Raw genomic sequence first — 25,848 nt, 5'->3', positions numbered from 1 at the left:
TCATTTGATGGAAATGAAAATGATCAACCTACAGAGTGCTGAATTCAAAGACACCCTGAAAATCAAAGTGACAAAATGATGCAGCAGACTAGTCCATTTTGCTGGATTTTAATTGCAGCAACTCAAAATGGTACTCAGTAGTTTGTATGACCCCCATGTGCTTGTTGGGTATGCTCCTAATGAGACGACGGATAGTGTCCTGGGGTATTTCCTTCCAGATCTGGACCAGGGCATCACTGAGCTCTTGGACAGTCTGAGGTGCAACCTGGCAGCATCGGATAGACCGAAACATAATGTTCCAGAGGTGTTCTATTGGATTTAGGTGAGGCAAGTATCGTACATTCAATGGTATCAATTCCTTCATCCTCCAGGAACTGCCTGCATACTCTCGCCACATGAGGCCGTGCATTGTCGTGCACCAGGAGGAACCCAGGACCCACTGCACCAGTGTAGGATCCGACAATGAATCCCAATACCCAATGGCAGTCAGGGTGCCATTGTTTAGCATGTAGAGGTCTGTGCGTCCCTCAGTGGATATGCACACCATAACACACCAGTGGCCTGCTGGAGGTCATTTTGGAGGGCTCTGGCAGTGCTCATCCTGTTCCTCCTTGCACAAAGGAGCAGATACCAGTCCTGCTGATAGTTTAAGGACCTTCAACGGCCTTGTCCAGCTCTCCTGGAATCTCCTCCATACTCGAGACTGTGCTGGGAGACACAGCAAACCTTCTAGTAATCCTGGAAGAGGTGTCCAGGTATCACCTCATGCTACCAGTAGTGACACTGACCCTAGCCAAATCTAAAACTAGTGAAAAACAGTCAGGAAAGATGAGTAGGGAAAAAAATGTCAGTGGCCTCCACCTGGAAAACCATTCCTGTTTTGGGGGTCATCTCATTGTAGCCCATCTAGTGTACCTGTTGTTAATTTCATTAACACCAAAGCAGCTGAAACTGATTAACAAACCCCTCTGCTACTTAACCGACCAGATCAATATCCCAGGAGTTGAATTGACTTGATGCTATGTTCTGATTAAAAAGTGTTCATTTAATTTTTTTTTTGAGCAGTGTATATATACATATGCAGATACTCTGCTTTACAGAAGAATCATGAATTCCATAGCTCTGAGATATAATGATACAGTCCCTGAAGGTTTGCATTTGCAGAAATTAGATTTCATTTACAGCATTTAGCAGACAGGCTACTCCAGAGAAACTTATGTTTTATCACATTATACACCTGAGCAATTGAGGGTAAAGGGCCTTGCCCAGGTGCCCAGCAGTGGCAGCTTGGTGACAGAATTTGAACTCACAACCTTCTGATCAGTAGGCCAACGCTTTAACCACTAAGCTACCAAATCCCCTAATTCACACCACATCAAGCCAACTCCATGATATTCAGAGGAGTTCACATTCAGCCAAAAACCTCTTCCATTAATGTGTGTGGAACATGAGTACAGCTCGTATAGAAGGTCATTACAGGTGGAGGAGTTTAAGAGAAGAATCCTGTGATTGTTATTTCACCAGTTCATGTAATCAAGCAGTGAAATTCTGGGGGGATTGAACATGAACATTAGATAGAAGCTCTCTTCATAGAAACTTTCATAATTTATAACCAATCAGGAGATTTCCCGATGTATCCATTTCTCATTTTCTATAATATCAGCCTGTTTAATATAATCCGCTTCTTCCTTTTACTTCCTCACCGGGGAAAGTTGGAATATGTAATGCGGTATATATTCTTTTACCTCGTGCTCAATGTAACCCCGTGTTTGTATCCTTTCACTGTCGATCATTTCTGCTTTAGTGTCTGGAAAGCACACAAACATGTTGTTAAAGTGTATTTCTTTTTATAATTATACAGTTCTAGTATGTCACAGCAATTAAAAACTGCAAAAGCTGTTTAATGGACTGTTTATCTTCATCTACTCAGAGAGAAATACTCCACAGATGCACTGTGTATGTTAAAAAAAAAAAGGAATAAAACACCTGGGCATGGATGATGGGATGGAGTGATTTATATCGGTTTCTATATTTTTTTTAGGATCTTGTTGTTTATTGTTGTAGAACAGCTGCAAAATCACTTCCTGTTCATCTTTTATTAAACCTTTTTTAGTTAATAAGAACTTCACCAATGTTTCAAGTACAATGTCATGAAGACTTTAATGAAGTGGAAAACCTACTAAGCTATAAAAACCACACCACACTCACTCCTATGGGCAATTTAGAATTACCAAAAGACCTAATGTACATGTTTTTGGACTGTGGGAGGAAACCAGAGTACCTGGAGTAAACCCACACAGGCATAGGGGGAACACACAAACTCCACACAGAAAGGCCCCTGCCTGTTTGAACCAGGGATTCAAACCCAGGACCTTCTTGCTGTGAGGTAACAGCGCTAACCACTAAGCCACCATGCTGCCCCTCTTAATGAACATGTTATTTAATAATTACATTTGGATTATATGACAAGTCTGTGTGCAAGCTAACCAATCAGAATTGAAAAATTAAAGTGACTTCCTCCTGTGGGATATGGTAGCATAGTGGTCCAGGTGTCGGACTACTGATTGGAATGTTGTGAGTTTGAATCCCAGGTCCACCAAGCTGTGATTGCAAGACCCTCAACCCTCATTTGCTCAGTTGTATGAAATAAATTGTTGCTCTGGATAAGGGCATCTGCTAAATGCCAGGAATGTAAATGGTATAAACAGTGTGAGTCAGAGGGTTGGTTAGGTCTTTAGGTGGTTATGCGAAGTGAATTAACACTAGTAGACATGCGACATGTGTATTTCAAATGAATAAATCACATTTTTCTTTTTATTGTGAAGGATATGCTTTGTGATAAAGCTTGAACATGTAACTAAAAACAACTCTCTCTCTCTCTCTCTCTCTCTCTCTCACACAGCTAAAGACATCGCTGGGAAAAGGCCGAGCGTTTATCCGCTACTCTCTGGTGCACCAGCGGTTAGCTGACACTCTTCAGCAGTGCTTCATGAACCAAAGGGTCACAAGGTAACCTCAATCTATAGCTTTGTACTTAACGCTGCAGCACATACATTTGTTATGAAATTCTCATGCACTCGCTTCACTTTTTTTTTTTTTGTTCCGTTAAATGACCAGGTTTACACAAGTGATCACTTTCATTGTTTTACCTTGGTAATTTCTCTTCCCAGTGCAAGTCTCTACTTCTTTAAATTTGTTTCCCTGTTTCATTAGAGCTGTACAGGAGTGGAAGCTGCCCTTTTCATGTGTTGGTAGAATAATAGGTACATGTGCGTGTCAGTGCATAAACAACCGACTAGGTGCGTACGGCTCGAATTGGAAGTGCGTTATGTCGCATACGTGACGCCATTCAGCTCTTCAGTGGCTTTTAGTACTGTTTTTGGGTTGTCACTGATTTAAATCTTAATAATTATCAAGGAAACATGGTATTTTTCATTCCAAGCTTTGTCAATACAGAAATAAGGCAATTCTTTTGAAAAATTCACAGGTCCAAACATAAGATTTTAGGTTGCAAAATTACTCTGGATGCTAACAGAACTGTAGCATTTAGATTTTTTAAAATTATTTTTATACTTAAAATATTACTTTGTAATATACAATGCGGTCCAAAAGTCTGAGGCTACATTGAAAACCTTGGATTTTGTTTGTTTGTTTGTGTGTTTTATCGGAAATAAGCAGGTTATAAATAATTAACAGAAAAAATGTTCAGTATTGTAAACATTGAATCAAATTTGTGGAGTTTGTTCCAGTTTAAAAAAAAAAAGAAGAAGCAAAAAAACAAAAAACATAAGTATTAGAAATTTGTATAGATATTTCTACTTTTCACTCACGTTGTTGACGGTTATATAATTTGTAATATAAATTGTATTAAATAAGACAAAAAGAATGCAAAACAAGTATTTTTAATGGTGCTTTCAGACTTTTAGACATTTAATTATGTACAGAATTATTTACAATAAAAATGTTTAAAATAAATGCTTCCAGTGTTTGTACTGTTATTATTATTATTAATTTTTTAATTACCTTTTTATATATAATTATAAAATGAAAAAGCTATATAAAATCATAAAGTCATAAAATCAGCATAAAACTGGAAATGATTTTGAAAACATGATATGATTATGATCTGAGAAAGTATTATCTCACAGGTGGAAGTGTACCTGATCAACTCATACACGCGTAATTAATAACGTGTGTTTATTTCGTAGTGACTGGTATTATTCCCGGAGTCCCTTTCTGAAGCCTCATCTCAATGCAGACATCATTAACTCTCTCTACGAGCTCAACGAAGTCCAGTTTGATGTGGCGTCCCGGGGTCACGACCTTGATTCGGCCTGGCCCACTTTTGCAAGGTGAGCAGAGCTTAAGGTTCAAAATACAATCATATATTAGTGTATTAGTGTGAATGAGTGAGTCAGCATGCAAGAGATCATGGACATAACGAGAGTGTAGCATCGGTCCATCCTATATGCAAACAATACAGAATTTTACATAGTGGCTTGAGAATGCTAGAACCAACATTGTATTTGTGTGGACACACTAAATAATCCAGCATCATGTATTTTTGTGTAATTTATTTTCATGTTTTGTGCCACAGGAGAACTCTTGGTATGACCAACTCTCCAAGCCACGTGTGGAAAGCGCCGAGCCGCAGCTCCAGCATCAACAGCCTGGCCAGCTCATATTCACAGGTGATGTGCTTTAGAGCAAAGGATTTACACTGGAATTTTAGCAAGACTAAAGAGAAGATTAACAAACAAAAAAGATCATGGATTGATTTATAGTGATTTTTAATTTCCATATAAATCACTACTGCATGTTTCCAGTAGATGGCAGGGGTTACCAGACTTCTCATTTTTCTTTAAGACCAGTGATTCTCAATTCTGGCCACTGAGTAGCTCTTTAGATTTACATTTACTCATTTGGCAGTCGCTTTTATGCAAATTGATAAAGATACAATTGAGCAATTTTAGGATTAAGGGTCTTGCTCAATGGCCGCTCTGGGATTTGAACTCATAGCCTTCTCATCAGTAGACTTTAACACCTTAAGGTTACCATTTCCCTGCCTCAAAAACACGTTTCCAGTAATTAGGTCATTTAAATTAGGATATATCCAGGAAATGTCCAGATCAGGGATAGTCCTGGGGCCAGAGTTGGAAACCAAAGCCTTTGATGACGTTTGGAGGATTTTTTTTCTTAGACTTGTCTGTGGATGTATTTTTAGTCTTGACTGTTTTAAGCTGAAATGCTTACAGCTTCAGTCAAAGTTTAAACTAAAAACTTAAAAAAACTCTCAAGTTATTCTGTAAGGAGTGATGCAGTTTTTGATCATTGTGTATCTCTCTCCAGTATCAACCATTTGTTCTGTATCATTGATCTCTCAGGCCCCGGAATTTCTTTGCAGTCCAGAGTTTGGACATAGCTTGCTGAGTGACCCTGCAGAGCCGTTGTCTGATTCTACCATCACCACCGTGGACGAGCTTCGCCTGGAGCTGGATCAGTCCGAGCTGAAACAGCGTGAGCTTGTGGAGCATGTTCAACAGCTTGGCAGTGAGGCCACAGAGCTCCGTGAGGTGGTGTCTGAACTGCAGAGGCAGCTGGACATCTCATTAGCAGCTCAGTCTAATCACCAGGAGCTTCAGCTCAAGCTGGAGGTGCTGGCAGAGAGGGAACGGACTCTAGCCCAAGATCTGGAGGTCCTGAGGGGACGAGAGGCTGTTAAAGATGCAACAACTCAGGAAATTCAGGAAAAATTAGCTGCTGCAGAAAAAAGAAACCAGGAACTAATGGATAAACTAGAAGGGGTGCTTGAGGAGAAGGGGCAGAGGACAGCCAGCCAATTTGACTCCGCCCAAAAGATCCATGAACTCCTGGATGGACTGAAGGAAGCAGAGAAAGGCAAGATAGAAGCACTAGCACTTGGTGAAGAAAAAAGGATGCAGGCTGAACGTCTGGGTGAAGAGCTCAGAATAAAAGAGCAAGCCCTAAAAGATGGAGAAACTAAAATGGGCGCTTTAACAGAGAAGGGTACAAAGCTGATGAAACAGGCTGAAGAACAACGTAACGCCATGGATAAACTCCAGGAGGAGCTGTCAGTGAGAGAGAAAGAAGCCAGCAGTCTTCAGAAAGACCTGCAAGACCTTCAGTGCTGTCTGCGGGTGATGGAGCAACAGGCTGCTGAAGAGAAGAGAAGGGCAGTGGAGGAGAGAGGGGTGCTCGAGAAAAAGTTGAGCTCTCTTAAAGAAAGTCTAGAAGGACAGGTACAGAAACTAAAGGCACAACTCAAGGGTAAAGAAACTGAACTTATCTCCAGTGTCAAGAAGATCCAACACCTGGAGGCCGAAGCTGAGAAGGTAGCAGCAGAGAAACAGGGTCTGAGTGGGAGTGTAGTGAAACTGGAGACACACATCAAAGATCAGGCCAAGATGATAGATGAATGCAAGGAACAGTGCACCAGTCTCACAGAGCTGAACAACAAGCTCCTCCAGACAGTCAAAAAGAATGAGGAGACCAATAAGGAACTGATGGAAAGTAAGGCTGGATTAGAAAATGATCTGGCTGGGCTGAGGGCATCCGAAAAGCAGCTCAGAGGTCAACTTGATGATGCTAAAGTGACAGTGGATGAGCGAGAACAGCGGATGCGTGAGGAGAACCACAGTCTGGATGAGAAGCTCCAGAAAGCAATACTGCAGGTCAAGGAATTAGAAAGCGTCATCCGCAAGTTGGAGCAGGAGAATACGGACCTCAAGGAGGAGTGCTTAAAAAGTAAAGATGCACTCACTGCGGCACAGGAGGACCTCCGTAAACTTAACGACCAGATCAGGGATCTAGAGTATAGCTTAGAGGTAGCAAGATGTAATGAGGCAAACCTCACCTTACAGCTAAAGGAACAAAACTCACAGTTGGAAGACAGAGAGAGGCTTTGTGAAGAGCTTCAGGAAAGATTAGATGAACTGGAAGCCGAGGAGGAAGAGCTGGCAGCAGGGAAGGCGGATGCAGAGCAAGCTTTGGAGAAGCAGAGGGAGATGATGGAAAGGTTGGAGGTCCAGAAGCAAGCAGTGGAAAAAGCTCAGCTGGAGATGAGTGCAAGCCGTGCAAAGGAGGCCCAGGACATGGCCTCAAAAGTAGCACTACTGGAGGAGCAGCTGAACCTCAATGGGACAGAAGTGTCCAGGCTTCAGGAGGAAGTGGTGAACTTGAAGGCCAAGCTGCTCTTTTCGGAGGAGGAGAAATTAAAGATGCAGACTAAGCTGGAAATTACAGATGCGTCTAGGATAGAACTGCAGACTTTGACAGAACAACTTAAAAAGCAAGCTGAGGAGCAGAACCGAAATCATGTCAATGAACTTTTACAGTCCAAGCAGCACCTGGAGGAGATATCATCTCAGCTTGATGCAGAAAGATCTTCCTTTACTAAAATATCTTCTGACTTTGCTGTAGCTCAAGAGGACCTGGCCGTGCTAAAGACCCAAAATGAACGACTGGTCATGGAGAATGCTGAGACCAGAGAGGGTCTCCACAGAGCCAACACAGAGATGGCCGAGCTGGGAATGACCATCTGCAAGCTGACAGCAGAACGGGAGGAAGCTCAAGAGCACTGGACAGCCCAGAGCACCCGGATCCACGAGCTGGAGGAGCAGGGTGTGCGTGAAACAGATCGTCTGAACGCCAGCATAGCGGCACTGCGGCAGGAGAACGCCAGTTTGCGAGAGGAGCTCCTGCAAATGGAGAAGCTTCCAGAAACAATGCTGGAGCTGAAGGAGATGCTGGAGAAATCTGAGCGCGAAAGAGACGTGGCACGTGAGGCGACGGCAGCCATGAGGTTTCAGATGAGCACAGAGAATATGGCGCACCAAAAACAGGTGAAGGTAAGGAGTGTTCTCAGAGACGAGGGAACCAAATTGGATATATCTGGATAGAAGTAAAAGAAACTTTTATTTGTCACATTTCTTTGCATGTCCCAGTTTGTTAAGAAGCTAAGGTCAGAGTGCAGGGTCAGCTCATGACATTCTGGTCAGTAGGCAACAAACCCTAAACCTTGAGCCACCACTACATTATGTAATAAATCCAGTATCTATTAAACTGGCAACTCACATCATATCTATTCAGTCTGTAAATCAGTGAATGCTCTAGTAAGCCGTGCTACGTTTTTGTTCTTGTTATTCCAGAAACTTTTAATACACTGATTTGTTTTTCTTCTCAGAGCTTAAATGACAAACTTGAGAGTATAAAAGTGCAGCTGAAGTCTGAAAGCGAGAAGGCGTCCAGCCTGGAGGTCAAAGTCACCGAGTTAGAGGTCTGTATTTTTGTTCAATTTGTTGAAAAGGTTTTCAACGAAACGTTCTCAGGTTAACAGGTTAAGCTTGGTAACTGCTTCTGCTATCCTTCATGATCTTGTGGTCTTTATAAAGTGGTGTGACTCATGGAAATGAATATCCATTCCTGCTAGACATTTGTCAGGCAGATAAGCTAATAAGTACATATTAGCATGTAAGCAGTCAGTGTGTGTAAGACCCAGTCACAGGGTGTGATGATGAAAGATGGCAATATATTTCTCCTCCTGATTCAGGAATAAAACCACACTCTTAAATCAAGTAACGACATCTTTAAGTATTAAAATCTTGTGCTTTTTAGTATGTTGTATAACATATAGACAAAAGAAGCTGCCATGGTTTGTGTTTCTGCAGGATTTGAATTCGGAGTGCTCCCGACTGATGGGGGAGAAAGATTCTCACATTACGAACACCAAGAGCCTGATTCGCGGAGCAGAGGATGAAATACAGCAGCTGAAGGAAAGAGTGACATGGTAACACACACACACACGTGCGCACACACTTTCTGTTCACAAATACATTTTCTCCACACTCATCGCCCTCCCAAAATCCCACCTCGCATCTCTTCTGACATAATGACGAAGCAGCGACGGGCCGGATGTAGCCTCTCGTGGTCGCTAAGTAAAATCTGGTGTCGGAATCCCTCGCAGCACACATCATACTTCTCCAACACAATAACATACTGACATATCACAGCAAATCCTTTACAAGACTATATCTCTCATTATAACCATGTCAGGGCAAGTCAAATCTCCAGTCTAAGATTGTGGAAACTTTTCTGACAAGGCTAAACAAAATGGTAGCTAGCATCATACAATAATGCGTGAATAGCTGTTAGCTAGTATATTAATACAACATTACGAAGGTTTAGCATTTGATACAGTGTGGTTAAATAGTCAGCAATGAGACGTGGAGTTCTGTCCCTGCATCACGTTGATCTGATATTCAAATCGGGTGAGCATTGTTTTTTATTTTTTGTTTTGGAAACCGATAGCATGCTGTGCTAACAGGACAGCTGGAGTCTTTCTTGAAGGCTATGCGACAGAAGTTATTTCCCTTTTTTTATCTGTCTGTGATTGTCTGAGGCCGCACAGAAGAGTTAGCATAGCACTAAGCTTAAAGCTAACTGTCACGTTTGAATGTAATTAAAGCAGGATTCTGACGCAGCAGGGCGCTAATCACTGAGGAAATAATGTATATTTGTGAACTTCCTGAATTCTTGTAATGTCATCCAAGTGATTAAAATGCAGGGGTTGTCTGCCTCACAACTGTTTCCTACTGACGCAATGTCTGTATTCTGACATTTGTAATATCCCATTTTGTTTCTTCTGTCTGTCTCTTTCTCTATCTTTTCTTGGTTTCTTGGCCCAGTGTGCAGGAGGCTCTGGGGCTAGCGCAGTCAGAGCGAGACGAGCTGAAGGAGAAGCTGGAGAAGATTCAATCTGACACTCAAGCCGAGCAAACCAAAATGGCCGCCGAGATCGAAGACCTCAGCCACACCAAGACCACGCTGGAGGAGCGGCTCATCGAGCTCATCAGGTAAGTTCAACGTGGCTCTTTCATTCTTCCTTCTTGTACAGTTATGGACAAAAGCATGTGGACACATGATTATCAAACCCATATGCACATCTTCCCTAAACTGTTGCCACACAATTGTGCAGAATGTCTAACAGACATAGTGCACTGTAGTGTGTGTGTGTGTAGAGTCACAGTACACTATATTGTGTGTGTAGAGTAATTGTGATATCACTAACACACACAGTACACTGTAGTGTGTGTATTTAAGTCATTGTGATATCACTAACAGACACAATACACTATATTGTGTGTGTTTAGAGTCATTGTGATATCACTAACAGACACAGAACACTATATTGTGTGTGTGTGTAGAGTCATTGTGATATCACTAACAGACACAGAACACTATATTGTGTGTGTGTAGAGTCATTGTGATATCACTAACAGACACAGAACACTATATTGTGTGTGTGTGTAGAGTCATTGTGATATCACTAACAGACACAGAACACTATATTGTGTGTGTGTAGAGTCATTGTGATATCACTAACAGACACAGAACACTATATTGTGTGTGTGTGTAGAGTCATTGTGATATCACTAACAGACACAGAACACTATATTGTGTGTGTGTAGAGTCATTGTGATATCACTAACAGACACAGAACACTATATTGTGTGTGTGTAGAGTCATTGTGATATCACTAACAGACACAGAACACTATATTGTGTGTGTGTAGAGTCATTGTGATATCACTAACAGACACAGAACACTATATTGTGTGTGTGTAGAGTCATTGTGATATCACTAACAGACACAGAACACTATATTGTGTGTGTGTAGAGTCATTGTGATATCACTAACAGACACAGAACACTATATTGTGTGTGTGTGTGTAGAGTCATTGTGATATCACTAACAGACACAGAACACTATATTGTGTGTGTGTGTAGAGTCATTGTGATATCACTAACAGACACAGAACACTATATTGTGTGTGTGTAGAGTCATTGTGATATCACTAACAGACACAGAACACTATATTGTGTGTGTGTAGAGTCATTGTGATATCACTAACAGACACAGAACACTATATTGTGTGTGTGTAGAGTCATTGTGATATCACTAACAGACACAGAACACTATATTGTGTGTGTGTAGAGTCATTGTGATATCACTAACAGACACAGAACACTATATTGTGTGTGTGTGTAGAGTCATTGTGATATCACTAACAGACACAGAACACTATATTGTGTGTGTGTAGAGTCATTGTGATATCACTAACAGACACAGAACACTATATTGTGTGTGTGTAGAGTCATTGTGATATCACTAACAGACACAGAACACTATATTGTGTGTGTGTAGAGTCATTGTGATATCACTAACAGACACAGAACACTATATTGTGTGTGTGTGTAGAGTCATTGTGATATCACTAACAGACACAGAACACTATATTGTGTGTGTGTAGAGTCATTGTGATATCACTAACAGACACAGAACACTATATTGTGTGTGTGTAGAGTCATTGTGATATCACTAACAGACACAGAACACTATATTGTGTGTGTGTGTAGAGTCATTGTGATATCACTAACAGACACAGAACACTATATTGTGTGTGTGTAGAGTCATTGTGATATCACTAACAGACACAGAACACTATATTGTGTGTGTGTGTGTAGAGTCATTGTGGTGTCACTCACTCCTTGACTCAGCACTTGAGTGTGTGCTACCTGTTTTTTCCTGCTATGAAAAAGTAGACAAGACAAAGCAGAATAATCAGAATGACACCAGGGGAGGGACAAACTACAAAGATTTCTTCAATCAACAAAGTTTTTCTCCTTAAAATGGCACCAGACAACATGATGATCCTGTGGGGTTCTGTAATCAGTGCGTGCTGTGTTTGTGTGTGTATGTGTGTGTGTGTATGCGTTTGTTCGTGAATGTGTGTGTGTTTGTAGGTTTGTAGCATCAAGTGATTTTGATGTTATCAGGAAGTGTCCTGCAGTGGACTCAGCATGGGCTTAGGGCAGTTTTATTCCCTTTTAACAGAGAGAGAGAGAGAGAGAGAGAGATGATAAATACAGGACAGATTAGAGTTAAACTGTGTGATATGTATTCTCTTGCATGTACTCATTTGCTTGACTCTTTATGTGACTCAGTTAAGACATGGCTGGACAGCTCAGGGTTCATCAGCCTAAAGTGACCACATGTGAAGTAGAGTTACTGTTACCATGGTGACTATATACAGTATCTCACCAAAGTGAGTACACACCTGACATTTTTGTAAATATTTTATTATATCTTTTCATGTGACAACACTGAAGAAATGACACTCTGCTACAATGTAAAGTAGTGAGTGTAAATTTGCTGTCCCCTCAAAATAAAATAAATAATAGCCATTAATGTCGAAACTGTTGGCAACAAAAGTGAGTACACCCCTAAGTGGAAATGTCCAAATTGGGCCGAAAGTGTCAATATTTTGTGTGGCCACCATTATTTTCCAGCACTGCCTTAACCCTCTTGGGCATGGAGTTCACCAGAGCTTCACAGATTGCCACTGGAGTCCTCTCCCACTCCTCCATGATGACATCACAGAGCTGGTGGATGTTAGAGACCTTGCGCTCGCCCACCTTCCATTTGAGGATGCCCCACAGATGCTCAATAGAGTTTACGTCTGGAGACCTGCTTGGCCAGTCCATCACCAAGGCAGTGGTCATCTTGGAGGTGTGTTTGGGGTCGTTATCATGTTGGAATACTGCCCTGTGGCCCAGTCTCCGAAGGGAGGGGATCATGCGCTGCTTCAGTATGTCACAGTACATGTTGGCATTCCCAGTGCCGGCAGCACTCATGCAGGCCCAGACCGTGACACTCCCACCATCATGCTTGACAGTAGGCAACACACACTTGTCTTTGTACTCCTCGTCTGGTTGCCGCCACACATGCTTGACACCATCTGAACCAAATAAGTTTACCTTGGTCTCATCGGACCACAGGTCATGGTTCCAGTAATCCATGTCCTTAGTCTGCATGTCTTTAGCAAACTGTATGCGGGCTTTCTTGTGCATCGTCTTTAGTAGAGGCTTCCTTCTGGGACGACAGCCATGCAGACCAGTTTGATACAGTGTGCGGCGTATGGTCTGAGCACTGACAGGCTGACCCCCCCACCCCTTCAACCTCTGCAGCAATGCTGGCAGCACTCATACGTCTATTTCCCAAAGACAACCTCCGGATATGACGCTGAGCATGTGCATTCAACTTCTTTGGTGGACCATGGCGAGGCCTGTTCTGAGTAGAACCTGTCCTGTAAAACCGCTGTATGGTCTTGCCCACCGTGCTGCAGCTCAGTTTCAGTGTCTTGGCAATCTTCTTATAGCCTAGGCCATCTTTATGTAGAGCAACAATTCTTTTTTTCAGATCCTCAGAGAGTTCTTTGCCATGAGGTGCCATGTTGAACTTCCATTGACCAGTATGAGAGAGTGTGAGAGCGATAACATCAAATTTAACACACCTGCTCCCCATTCACACCTGAGACCTTGTATCACTAACAAGTCACATGACAGCGGGGAGGGTAAATGGCTAATTGGGCCCAACATTTCCACTTAGGGGTGTACTCACGTTTGTTGCCAACAGTTTCGACATTAATGGCTATTATTTATTTTATTTTGAGGGGACAGCAAATTTACACTGTTATACAGACTGTACACTCACTACTTTACATTGTAGCAGAGTGTCATTTCTTCAGTGTTGTCACATGAAAAGATATAATAAAATATTTACAAAAATGTGAGGGGTGTACTCACTTTGGTGAGATACTGTACAGCAGTTTCCAGTACTGAAGTGTTTTACTGCTCTTATACCACAACAACCTGCCAAAGATGTTTACTGTATCACAGAGCAAGACCTCATACTTCTTTATCCACTTCAGTATTATAGTTACTGCTGTGCAACATCAGTGGAACTGGTTACTTTTGTCTGTCGTTTCCTTTCTTTCTTTCTTTCTTTCTTTCTTTCTTTCTTTCTTTCTTTCTTTCTTTCTTTACTTTTCATATTTTCTTTTTTCTTTTTTTCATATTTTCTTTCTACACTTTTAATATTTTCTTTCTTTCTTTCATTCAAATGAATTAAAGTGAAACTTGCCCTTTAATGTGAAGGACTTTAAGGTGAGTGTGTTTGATGTAAATGGATGTGATTATGTTTATTGCTGTTAGGATGAGGTTTTGAGGAACACACAGGTTTTATCTGCTCAGAGATCAGTGTGTTCTCGGGGTGTGTAGTCAGGTGCTGTGTGGAATTTCAGCACTGAGTGTAGCAGGTGTGTATCATTTATTCTCTTCCCTCTCTCTTTCCCCTCGCTGTGTCTGATGCAGAGATAAGGACGCTCTGTGGCAGAAGTCTGATGCTCTGGAGTTTGAGCAGAAGCAGAGGGCAGAGGAGCGGTGGTGGTTAATGGACCGAGAAGCTACACACTGTCTGAGCTGCAACAGCCAGTTCACATGGTGGCTCCGTAAGCATCACTGCAGGTGGAGCGCACACACACACAAACACACACACACACGAACACACACAAACAAACACACACAAACAAACACACACACTCATAGTTTTACTGGAACATGTGTAAATACTTTCTGCATTTTGGCTGTATGTAGCATTCATCCATCCATCCATCCATCCATCTACTACATAAAGCCATTCATACCTCCAACTATTCATTTATTCATCTGTCTGTTCATCCATCCATCCCCTCTTTCATTCATTCATTCATTCATTCATTCATTCATTCATTCATTCATTCATTCATTCTTTTTATCCATTCCTTTATTTCTTTTCTACCTTTCTTTCTTTCTTTCTTTCACACTTCCCTCCATTCATCAATCAATCTGTCCTCCATTTTGTTCATCCTTTCCTGGCTTTTTTCCTGCTTTCTACCCTTCCTTCAATCCTTTGAACCTCCCTTTGTTCTTTTCTTCCTGCCTTACATTGATATGTCCTTTCTTTCTTTCTTTCTTTCTTTCTTTCTTTCTTTCTTTCTTTCTTTCTTTCTTTCTTTCTTTCTTTCTTTCTTTCTTTCTTTCTTTCTTTCTTTCTTTCTTTCTTTCTTTCTTTCTTTCTTTCTTCAAGGTATTAAAGTCCTGAATCATGTTCAGAGCTGTAGATGAATGAAAGGAATGATGTAATAAAGGGAACAGTCAGAAATCCTCATATTTGCAGATGAATAATAATTACAGTTTCTTAATTATCATTTATTAACTTACAGCTTGCAGTGTGGTTGACAGTAATCCTTCTGCTGTGTGTGTGTGTGTGTATGTGTGTGTGTGTTAGGTTGTGTGGGCGGATCTTTTGCTACTACTGCAGTAATAACTTTGTGAGTACGAAGTCCGGGGTGAAGAAGGAGCGCTGCTGCAGAGAGTGTTACACACAGCACAGTGCCGTGGTGGAGAGATTCACCCGCTCGGAAATCAGCAGCACCACCGACACACCTGCAGAACACACACACACGGCCAGCGCAGCATCACCTCAACCTGCTCCCCCGTATATACCTACACCCAGAGTTACAGGTACACACACACACACACTCGGCCAGCGCAGCATCACCTCAACCTGCTCCCCATATATACCTACACTCAGAGTTAGAGGTACACACACACACACACGGCCAGCGCAGCATCACCTCAACCTGCTCCCCCATATATACCTACACTCAGAGTTAGAGGTACACACACACACACAGCCAGTGCAGCATCACCTCAACCTGCTCCCCCATATATACCTACATTCAGAGTTACAGGTACACACACACACACACACATTCACACATTCGGCCAGCGCAGCATCACCTCATCCTGCTCCCCCGTATATACCTACACCCAGAGTTACAGGTACACACACACACACACTCGGCCAGCGCAGCATCACCTCAACCTGCTCCCCATATATACCTACACTTAGAGTTAGAGGTACACACACACACACACGGCCAGCGCAGCATCACCTCAACCTGCTCCCCCATATATACCTACACTCAGAGTTAGAGGTACACACACACACACAGCCAGTGCAGCATCACCTCAACCTGCTCCCCCATATATACCTACATTCAGAGTTACAGGTACACACACACACACACACACATTCACACATTCGGCCAGCGCAGCATCACCTCATCCTGCTCCCCCGTATATACCTACACCCAGAGTTACAGGTACACACACACACACACTCGGCCAGCGCAGCATCACCTCAACCTGCTCCCCATATATACCTACACTCAGAGTTAGAGGTACACACACACACACACACGGCCAGCGCAGCATCACCTCAACCTGCTCCCCCATATATACCTACACTCAGAGTTAGAGGTACACACACACACACAGCCAGTGCAGCATCACCTCAACCTGCTCCCCCATATATACCTACATTCAGAGTTACAGGTACACACACACATTCACACATTCGGCCAGTGCAGCATCACCTCAACCTGCTCCCCCATATATACCTACACTCAGAGTTAGAGGTACACACACACACACAGCCAGTGCAGCATCACCTCAACCTGCTCCCCCATATATACCTACATTCAGAGTTACAGGTACACACACACATTCACACATTCGGCCAGCGCAGCATCACCTCATCCTGCTCCCCCGTATATACCTACACCCAGAGTTACAGGTACACACACACACACACGGCCAGGGCAGCATCACCTCAACCTGCTCCCCCATATATACCTACACTCAGAGTTAGAGGTACACACACACACACAGCCAGTGCAGCATCACCTCAACCTGCTCCCCCATATATACCTACATTCAGAGTTACAGATACACACACACACACACACGCACACAGCCAGTGCAGCATCACCTCAACCTGCTCCCCCATATATACCTACACTCAGAGTTACAGATACACACACACACACACATACATGCACACATTCGGCCAGTGCAGCATCACCTCATCTTGCTCCCCCATATATACCTACACTCAGAGTTAGAGGTACACACACACACACAGCCAGTGCAGCATCACCTCAACCTGCTCCCCCATATATACCTACATTCAGAGTTACAGGTACACACACACACACACACATTCACACATTCGGCCAGCGCAGCATCACCTCATCCTGCTCCCCCGTATATACCTACACCCAGAGTTACAGGTACACACACACACACACTCGGCCAGCGCAGCATCACCTCAACCTGCTCCCCATATATACCTACACTTAGAGTTAGAGGTACACACACACACACACGGCCAGCGCAGCATCACCTCAACCTGCTCCCCCATATATACCTACACTCAGAGTTAGAGGTACACACACACACACAGCCAGTGCAGCATCACCTCAACCTGCTCCCCCATATATACCTACATTCAGAGTTACAGGTACACACACACACACACACATTCACACATTCGGCCAGCGCAGCATCACCTCATCCTGCTCCCCCGTATATACCTACACCCAGAGTTACAGGTACACACACACACACACTCGGCCAGCGCAGCATCACCTCAACCTGCTCCCCATATATACCTACACTCAGAGTTAGAGGTACACACACACACACACACGGCCAGCGCAGCATCACCTCAACCTGCTCCCCCATATATACCTACACTCAGAGTTAGAGGTACACACACACACACAGCCAGTGCAGCATCACCTCAACCTGCTCCCCCATATATACCTACATTCAGAGTTACAGGTACACACACACATTCACACATTCGGCCAGCGCAGCATCACCTCATCCTGCTCCCCCGTATATACCTACACCCAGAGTTACAGGTACACACACACACACACGGCCAGGGCAGCATCACCTCAACCTGCTCCCCCATATATACCTACACTCAGAGTTACAGGTACACACACACACACACATACATGCACACATTCGGCCAGCGCAGCATCACCTCATCCTGCTCCCCCATATATACCTACACTCAGAGTTAGAGTTACACACACACACACACACACACACACAGCCAGTACAGCACCAACTCAACCTGCTCCCCCATATATACCTACACTCAGAGTTACAGGTACACACACACACACATACATGCACACATTCGGCCAGTGCAGCATCACCTCATCCTGCTCCCCCATATATACCTACACTCAGAGTTAGAGGTACACACACACACACACACGCACACAGCCAGTGCAGCATCACCTCAACCTGCTCCCCCATATATACCTACACTCAGAGTTACAGATACACACACACACACACATACATGCACACATTCGGCCAGCGCAGCATCACCTCATCTTGCTCCCCCATATATACCTACACTCAGAGTTACAGGTACACACACACACACACACACATACATGCACACATTCGGCCAGTGCAGCATCACCTCATCTTGCTCCCCCATATATACCTACACTCAGAGTTACAGATACACACACACACACGCACACAGCCAGTGCAGCATCACCTCAACCTGCTCCCCCATATATACCTACACTCAGAGTTACAGGTACACACACACACACACACATACATGCACACATTCGGCCAGCGCAGCATCACCTCATCTTGCTCCCCCATATATACCTACACTCAGAGTTACAGGTACACACACACACACACACACACATACATGCACACATTCGGCCAGCGCAGCATCACCTCATCTTGCTCCCCCATATATACCTACACTCAGAGTTACAGGTACACACACACACACACACACACAGCCAGTGTAGCACCAACTCAACCTGCTCCCCCATATATACCTACACTCAGAGTTACAGGTACACACACACACACACATGCACACATTCGGCCAGCGCAGCATCACCTCATCCTGCTCCCCCGTATATACCTACACTCAGAGTTAGAGGTACACACACACACACACAGCCAGTGCAGCATCACCTCAACCTGCTCCCTCATATATACCTACACCCAGAGTTACAGGTACACACACACACACACACACGGCCAGCGCAGCATCACCTCAACCTGCTCCCCCATATATACCTACACCCAGAGTTACAGGTACACACACACACACACACACACGGCCAGCGCAGCATCACCTCAACCTGCTCCCCCATATATACCTACACTCAGAGTTAGAGGTACACACACACACACAGCCAGTGCAGCATCACCTCAACCTGCTCCCCCATATATACCTACATTCAGAGTTACAGGTACACACACACATTCACACATTCGGCCAGCGCAGCATCACCTCATCCTGCTCCCCCGTATATACCTACACCCAGAGTTACAGGTACACACACACACACACGGCCAGGGCAGCATCACCTCAACCTGCTCCCCCATATATACCTACACTCAGAGTTACAGGTACACACACACACACACATACATGCACACATTCGGCCAGCGCAGCATCACCTCATCCTGCTCCCCCATATATACCTACACTCAGAGTTAGAGTTACACACACACACACACACACACACACAGCCAGTACAGCACCAACTCAACCTGCTCCCCCATATATACCTACACTCAGAGTTACAGGTACACACACACACACATACATGCACACATTCGGCCAGTGCAGCATCACCTCATCCTGCTCCCCCATATATACCTACACTCAGAGTTAGAGGTACACACACACACACACACGCACACAGCCAGTGCAGCATCACCTCAACCTGCTCCCCCATATATACCTACACTCAGAGTTACAGATACACACACACACACACATACATGCACACATTCGGCCAGCGCAGCATCACCTCATCTTGCTCCCCCATATATACCTACACTCAGAGTTACAGGTACACACACACACACACACACATACATGCACACATTCGGCCAGTGCAGCATCACCTCATCTTGCTCCCCCATATATACCTACACTCAGAGTTACAGATACACACACACACACGCACACAGCCAGTGCAGCATCACCTCAACCTGCTCCCCCATATATACCTACACTCAGAGTTACAGGTACACACACACACACACACATACATGCACACATTCGGCCAGCGCAGCATCACCTCATCTTGCTCCCCCATATATACCTACACTCAGAGTTACAGGTACACACACACACACACACACACATACATGCACACATTCGGCCAGCGCAGCATCACCTCATCTTGCTCCCCCATATATACCTACACTCAGAGTTACAGGTACACACACACACACACACACACAGCCAGTGTAGCACCAACTCAACCTGCTCCCCCATATATACCTACACTCAGAGTTACAGGTACACACACACACACACATGCACACATTCGGCCAGCGCAGCATCACCTCATCCTGCTCCCCCGTATATACCTACACTCAGAGTTAGAGGTACACACACACACACACAGCCAGTGCAGCATCACCTCAACCTGCTCCCTCATATATACCTACACCCAGAGTTACAGGTACACACACACACACACACACGGCCAGCGCAGCATCACCTCAACCTGCTCCCCCATATATACCTACACCCAGAGTTACAGTTACACACACACACACACACACGGCCAGCGCAGCATCACCTCAACCTGCTCCCCCATATATACCTACACTCAGAGTTACAGGTACACACACACACACACTCGGCCAGCGCAGCATCACCTCAACCTGTTCCCCCCTATATACCTACACCCAGAGTTACAGGTACACACACACACACACACACTTGGCCAGCGCAGCATCACCTCAACCTGTTCCCCCCTATATACCTACACCCAGAGTTACAGGTACACACACACACACACACACAGCCAGCGCAGCATCACCTCAACCTGCTCCCCCATATATACCTACACTCAGAGTTACAGGTACACACACACACATACATGCACACATTCGGCCAGCGCAGCATCACCTCATCCTGCTCCCCCATATATACCTACACTCAGAGTTAGAGGTACACACACACACACAGCCAGTACAGCACCAACTCAACCTGCTCCCCCATATATACCTACACCCAGAGTTACAGGTACACACACACACACACACAGCCAGCGCAGCATCACCTCAACCTGCTCCCCCGTATATACCTACACTCAGAGTTACAGGTACACACACACACACACACACACACACACATGCACACAGAGTTACACATACACTCTCTCACACACACACACACACAGAGTTACACATACACTCTCTCACACACACACACACACACACACAGAGTTACACATACACTCTCTCACACACACACACACACACACACAGAGTTACACATACACTCTCTCACACACACACACACACACAGTTACAGATACACACACTCTCTCCCTCACACACACACACACACTGCGCCGCCACCTCAACCTGGTCCCGCGTACTTACCTACACACAGAGTTACAGATACACAAACACACAAACACACACACACACAGCCAGTGCAACACCACCTCAAACTGCTCCCCCAAACATACCTACACCCAGCGTTACAGACATACACACAGACTCAATTCAAAAAAATATTTCTTCAAATCACTTTAGTGCTTTAAAGCTCTTAGCCTTTTTGTATGTGTGTGTGTGTGTGAGAGAGAGAGAGAGAGAGAGAGAGTCAATGTACACACACATTGACACTTATAACAAACATACCTACACCCAGTTACAGAGTTACAGTTATGCACACACACACGCACACACACAGACCCAATTCAAAAAAATATTTCTTCAAATCACTTTAGTGCTTTAAAGCTCTTAGCCTTTTTGTATGTGTGTGTGTGTGTGAGAGAGAGAGAGAGAGAGAGAGAGTCAATGTACACACACATTGACACTTATAACAAACATACCTACACCCAGTTACAGAGTTACAGTTATGCACACACACACGCACACACACAGACCCAATTCAGAAAAATATTTCTTCAAATCACTTAGTGCTTTAAAGCTCTTAGCCTTTTGTGTATGGGTGTGTGTGTGAGAGAGAGAGAGAGAGACAATGTACACACACATTGACACTTGTAGCATCTATAAAAGCAGCATGTGCACTCCAGCAGGACAAAAGCTTCTTCACACAGCAGGAGTGTTTCATCCTGATAACCTCTCTGAGTGAGAGCATGGAGCAGAGGAACGCTCCATTCAGCTCCAATCCTTTTAGAGTCTTATCACAGCTTCATTCAACACTAAAACTATTTACTCCCCTCCACTGCGTCTCTTACTTCCTTTTATTTCTCTTGACTCTTCTGTAGCTGACCGAACCCAAGTATAAAATATGAGTCAGAGGAGTGGACTTATCTGATTTAATGGATGTTTTCTACAAACTTTAAAAGATTTTCCTTTAAAGTGGATGATGTTTTTAATTATTAATGTCAGGGGGCTTTAACCCTCATGTACTGCTGGAGATGTTTTCCCTAACTTTTACTTGTATTTCAGGAGATGGAATGATCCACTAAAATAAACCGCCGTAAAAATATATCAGATTAATATTTTTTTCACCTTTTTTTGCTTAAATCTATTAGTCAACCTCAGTTCTTATCAAAACTACTAAATGTAGATAGATAGATAGATAGATAGATAGATAGATAGATAGATAGATAGATAGATAGATAGATAGATAGATAGGGCCCGGTTTAGTTTTTTCTGGTTATCCCAACCAAGGCTACTTTCTTCTGCAGAAGCTCCTGAGCAAGTGAGGAGTAGATAAAAAAGTTGTTACAAGTGACGGTGATACCCTGGAGTCCTTCTGTCATCTCTATGATGACACGCTTGTCCTGGCATCACTTCTGCAGCATCACTGGTCTTTCTCCAGTAATTGTTGTACCTCCAGGCATAGGATGTGGCGACATCAGCAGTCACCCAAATCTTTAGTCCAAATTTGGCCGTTTTTTTTTTGGCATGTACTGCCAAAATCTGCATCGCCCTTTGAATGGCACAGGCTGCTCATCCACTATGACATCTTTGCTGGTGTTGAATAGGAGGGGAAGGCGATGCGTCCACATGTCCCACAGGGATCTGATGGGGGCAAGCTTGTCCTCTCTATGATCAGTTGCAGCTAGTCTCTGCAACTTGTCATCAAAGTGCAGAGCTCTGCTGATTTCATGAAATCTTGAGAGGGACATGGTGGCTCTGAAAATCGCACCAAATCAATCATCCCACAGGCAGCATGTAGACTCCTCTCTGGACCTGCAGACTCCGGCCAAAATCAGTAGCCACGGAGATCTGTGGAGTCCACCCCGGTCCAGTTTCTCAGTGAGGTGCCCATGGTGGTTGGACAATAGAGGTTGAACGCAGAATCCACGTGCTGGACCATCACAATGTCTGCCTTTGCAACGTGTCTGCCTTTGGAGTCACACCTCTGGCAGGCTGAAAAAAAGGGAGTTGTCTCCGCGTTGGAGAAAACCACCAACAATCAAGAATGCATGATTATATTGTGGCATGGCTTTGCAGTCAGAAAATGTCCTTATAATGGAAGTCTATGAGGCAAAAACATCCAAAAACAGTAAATGAGAGAGAAGAAATTAAAATCTTATGCAGCACAAATGCATCAAAGCCAATGCTACTAATCTCTGACATGTCCAAGACTGAGATAAAAGTTTATAAAAGATAAGTCACTTTTTATATTGAAAATCTGTCATTTTGTGTGTGTTTTTTTTTACTCCAAATCAGTGACTTATCATTAAAATCCTGGATTTTTTTTTTTTTTTTACAAATATTTAGTAGTTTTAATCAGAACTGAGCTGATTTAAGCAAAAAAAGTTTAATTTATTGGATGTTTTCATCCTGGGCATAACTAAAGGGTATTGTTTTCCAACAATGCACAAGGGTTAAGGGGGCATTCACATGACTCTAAATTTAACCTTGGCGACTTCTGGCATCATGAGCAACAGCAGCTGTTGATGACTAGATGTGTGTCCAGTGACGCAACTAAGTTGAGAAAATTTGGACTTCACACCTTCGTCTCATATCATATGATGCAGATGAACATTGCTGGATTTTATAGACCAAAATCTCCCTCCGGAACGATTCATCATAGAGGCACGAATACCCATTTTGAACGCTGCTTGAATCACTAATAACCATGATTACTATGGCAACCTGTAATAAGTACAATAAAATCGTGAACGCAGCATTAAGTTTCATCAAAAGTTCTTATTAATTCTTTTTAGCTCATTATATTTTTTTCAGTAATAGAACAGAATAGAAAATTTCATGCTAGGTCTTTTATGAGGAGATTCACGAGACGAAAATAGAATGAAATCTGCATCACGTCCGTTTTTCTGGGACGTTCGCTGGTCCTGGATGCTTCAAGTCTCTCAAATTCTGCTGGTTTTCACTCTCCAGAGCTTCAGCAAAGGTGACCCAGCTCCTCATATCACCACTCTTTATTTCACCTGCACTTCTGATCTTAAGTCTGATCTCGAGCACAGGCTAGCTTCAGAGTGTTGATAGGGTTTCAGTGATGTGCATCACATTTTTTTCATATCAGCACAAAAGGCGCTCGAAGCTGAGCTCTTTCTGTAGTAAAAAGAAAAATGAAAGTGTGAAAGCACTCTTTTTTTTCTCCAATACAGTACCTCTGAAAGTCCTACACCCCAGTGAGCAAGTCAAGCCTGAGAGTGGCAATGAAAATCTCATGCATTGTGCTAAAGTGTAAGAAACCTCAGGAGGCACCAATACACACACCAGTCTAATCGTAGTTTTTTGGAGTAGAAATTGATGGATAGCTTTTAGCTTTTTTTTTTTTCCTTTTTTATATTTTCCATTACTGTAATCAATGGATGACGTGTTAAAGCAATAACCAGGGTTAGGGTGTGATTTAGGTGTTCGGTCACCACAAACCTCCAGAGCAGTTTCCTAACACCGTGGCTTAGATTCTCCACGACTCTGTTTTATTTTGGTGTCTAATACATCGCTCCAGAATCTCCCACAGATGTTAAAATGGATCGAGTGAGAAAGTCCTAACATCATTTTCATTCTCCTTAAATCACTGCATGACGTGGGTGGAGTTATCGTGGATGACACAACGTCTATCAGGATAGAAACTTTACATTATTGGGTAAAGAAGATCAGGCAAAAGAACATTGTATCAAGAGTTTTGTGGGCTCAAACTGTGCAAGAAAAATAACCTTCGTCTCCTGTCTGTTTATATAAGTAAGGTTCACCTTCACGTCTGTGTTCAGGCTTAGAGAGTCTTGTGTTTGTTTAGTGGTGTTTGATGTTAGAGCACTTTGAGTTGATATAAAATTAGTCCTGTCTTAAGGTTTCCACAAGTTCACGTATTTACAAAGCTTTTTGTCCCTGAAGAAAGGTTTTGTCGATATTAGCTAAATGTTACATACTGGGACCTTTCACAAACGCTAAAACATTTTCTGATGTCATGTCCATAGGTCAGTGTGTACGTCAGTCAGGCTTTGTTTTGTTGATCAATTGCGTCACCTAGCAGCAGCAAGACAGAAGTAGTTCCGCTTATAGAATAGCTCCAGTCCTCAGCGTGCTGTTGTTCGTGTTGTACCACTGATTGCCTGCTGTTCACCTTATCAATGAAGATCTGCACCTCTGTCAGTGTAGCACCTCTCAGACGGACGTCATCCTCACAGCAGAGTGCGAGAGGTTGTTTCTTGCAGCTGCCACTTTACCTTATTGATTTGTATGTATTTGAGCAGTGGGGATTGTGTAAGGAATCCAGTCAGTGGTTCCACCGTAATTTAGGGCGTTTTCCATAATTGTCTTTGCTTTGAAACATGAGCGGTGGAGATGAGATGTCTCTAGCTCAGAATCATTCCCGCTGTGTGATAATGGCATCTTTTGATCTTGAAGTACTCCTCAATTCTTATCCTGAGACGTTTCTCTTGCTTTGTGTCATAGAGCTTGGATAGCTTTTCGTCCAGTTCTTTATTTTTTTTTTCCGGCGGTTTATATAGTGCGGATCGCTTTGCTGGATTCTCATCTGCAACGTCCAAAATTCACATTTACTCGAACATCTCGGCTGACTGAGATTTAGCCTAATGGATAGAATTTCTTTTTT

The 25,848-nt window shown here is 43.5% G+C and overlaps 1 protein-coding gene across 5 annotated transcripts in view; it reads left to right on the top strand.

Moving 5' to 3' along the window:
- The window catches only part of fyco1a (FYVE and coiled-coil domain autophagy adaptor 1a), a 35,669-nt gene that overhangs the window by 3,122 nt on the left and 6,699 nt on the right, over positions 1–25,848 (top strand). For 4 of the 5 annotated variants that reach the window (XM_058410445.1, XM_058410446.1, XM_058410443.1 and 1 more), the window contains exons 5-13: positions 2,903–3,009; positions 4,209–4,352; positions 4,598–4,691; positions 5,385–7,868; positions 8,204–8,296; positions 8,688–8,806; positions 9,705–9,872; positions 14,232–14,384; positions 15,187–15,422. In XM_058410445.1, coding sequence (XP_058266428.1) covers positions 2,903–3,009; positions 4,209–4,352; positions 4,598–4,691; positions 5,385–7,868; positions 8,204–8,296; positions 8,688–8,806; positions 9,705–9,872; positions 14,232–14,384; positions 15,187–15,422 — 3,598 coding nt within the window. The remainder of the gene's footprint in view (positions 1–2,902; positions 3,010–4,208; positions 4,353–4,597; positions 4,692–5,384; positions 7,869–8,203; positions 8,297–8,687; positions 8,807–9,704; positions 9,873–14,231; positions 14,385–15,186; positions 15,423–25,848) is intronic. The other variant, XM_058410447.1, reaches the window with a different exon arrangement.

Source organism: Hemibagrus wyckioides, linkage group LG15 (assembly GCF_019097595.1).
Source record: "Hemibagrus wyckioides isolate EC202008001 linkage group LG15, SWU_Hwy_1.0, whole genome shotgun sequence".
NCBI lineage: Eukaryota > Metazoa > Chordata > Actinopteri > Siluriformes > Bagridae > Hemibagrus > Hemibagrus wyckioides.
This window is presented reverse-complemented; position numbering and strand designations above follow the sequence as displayed.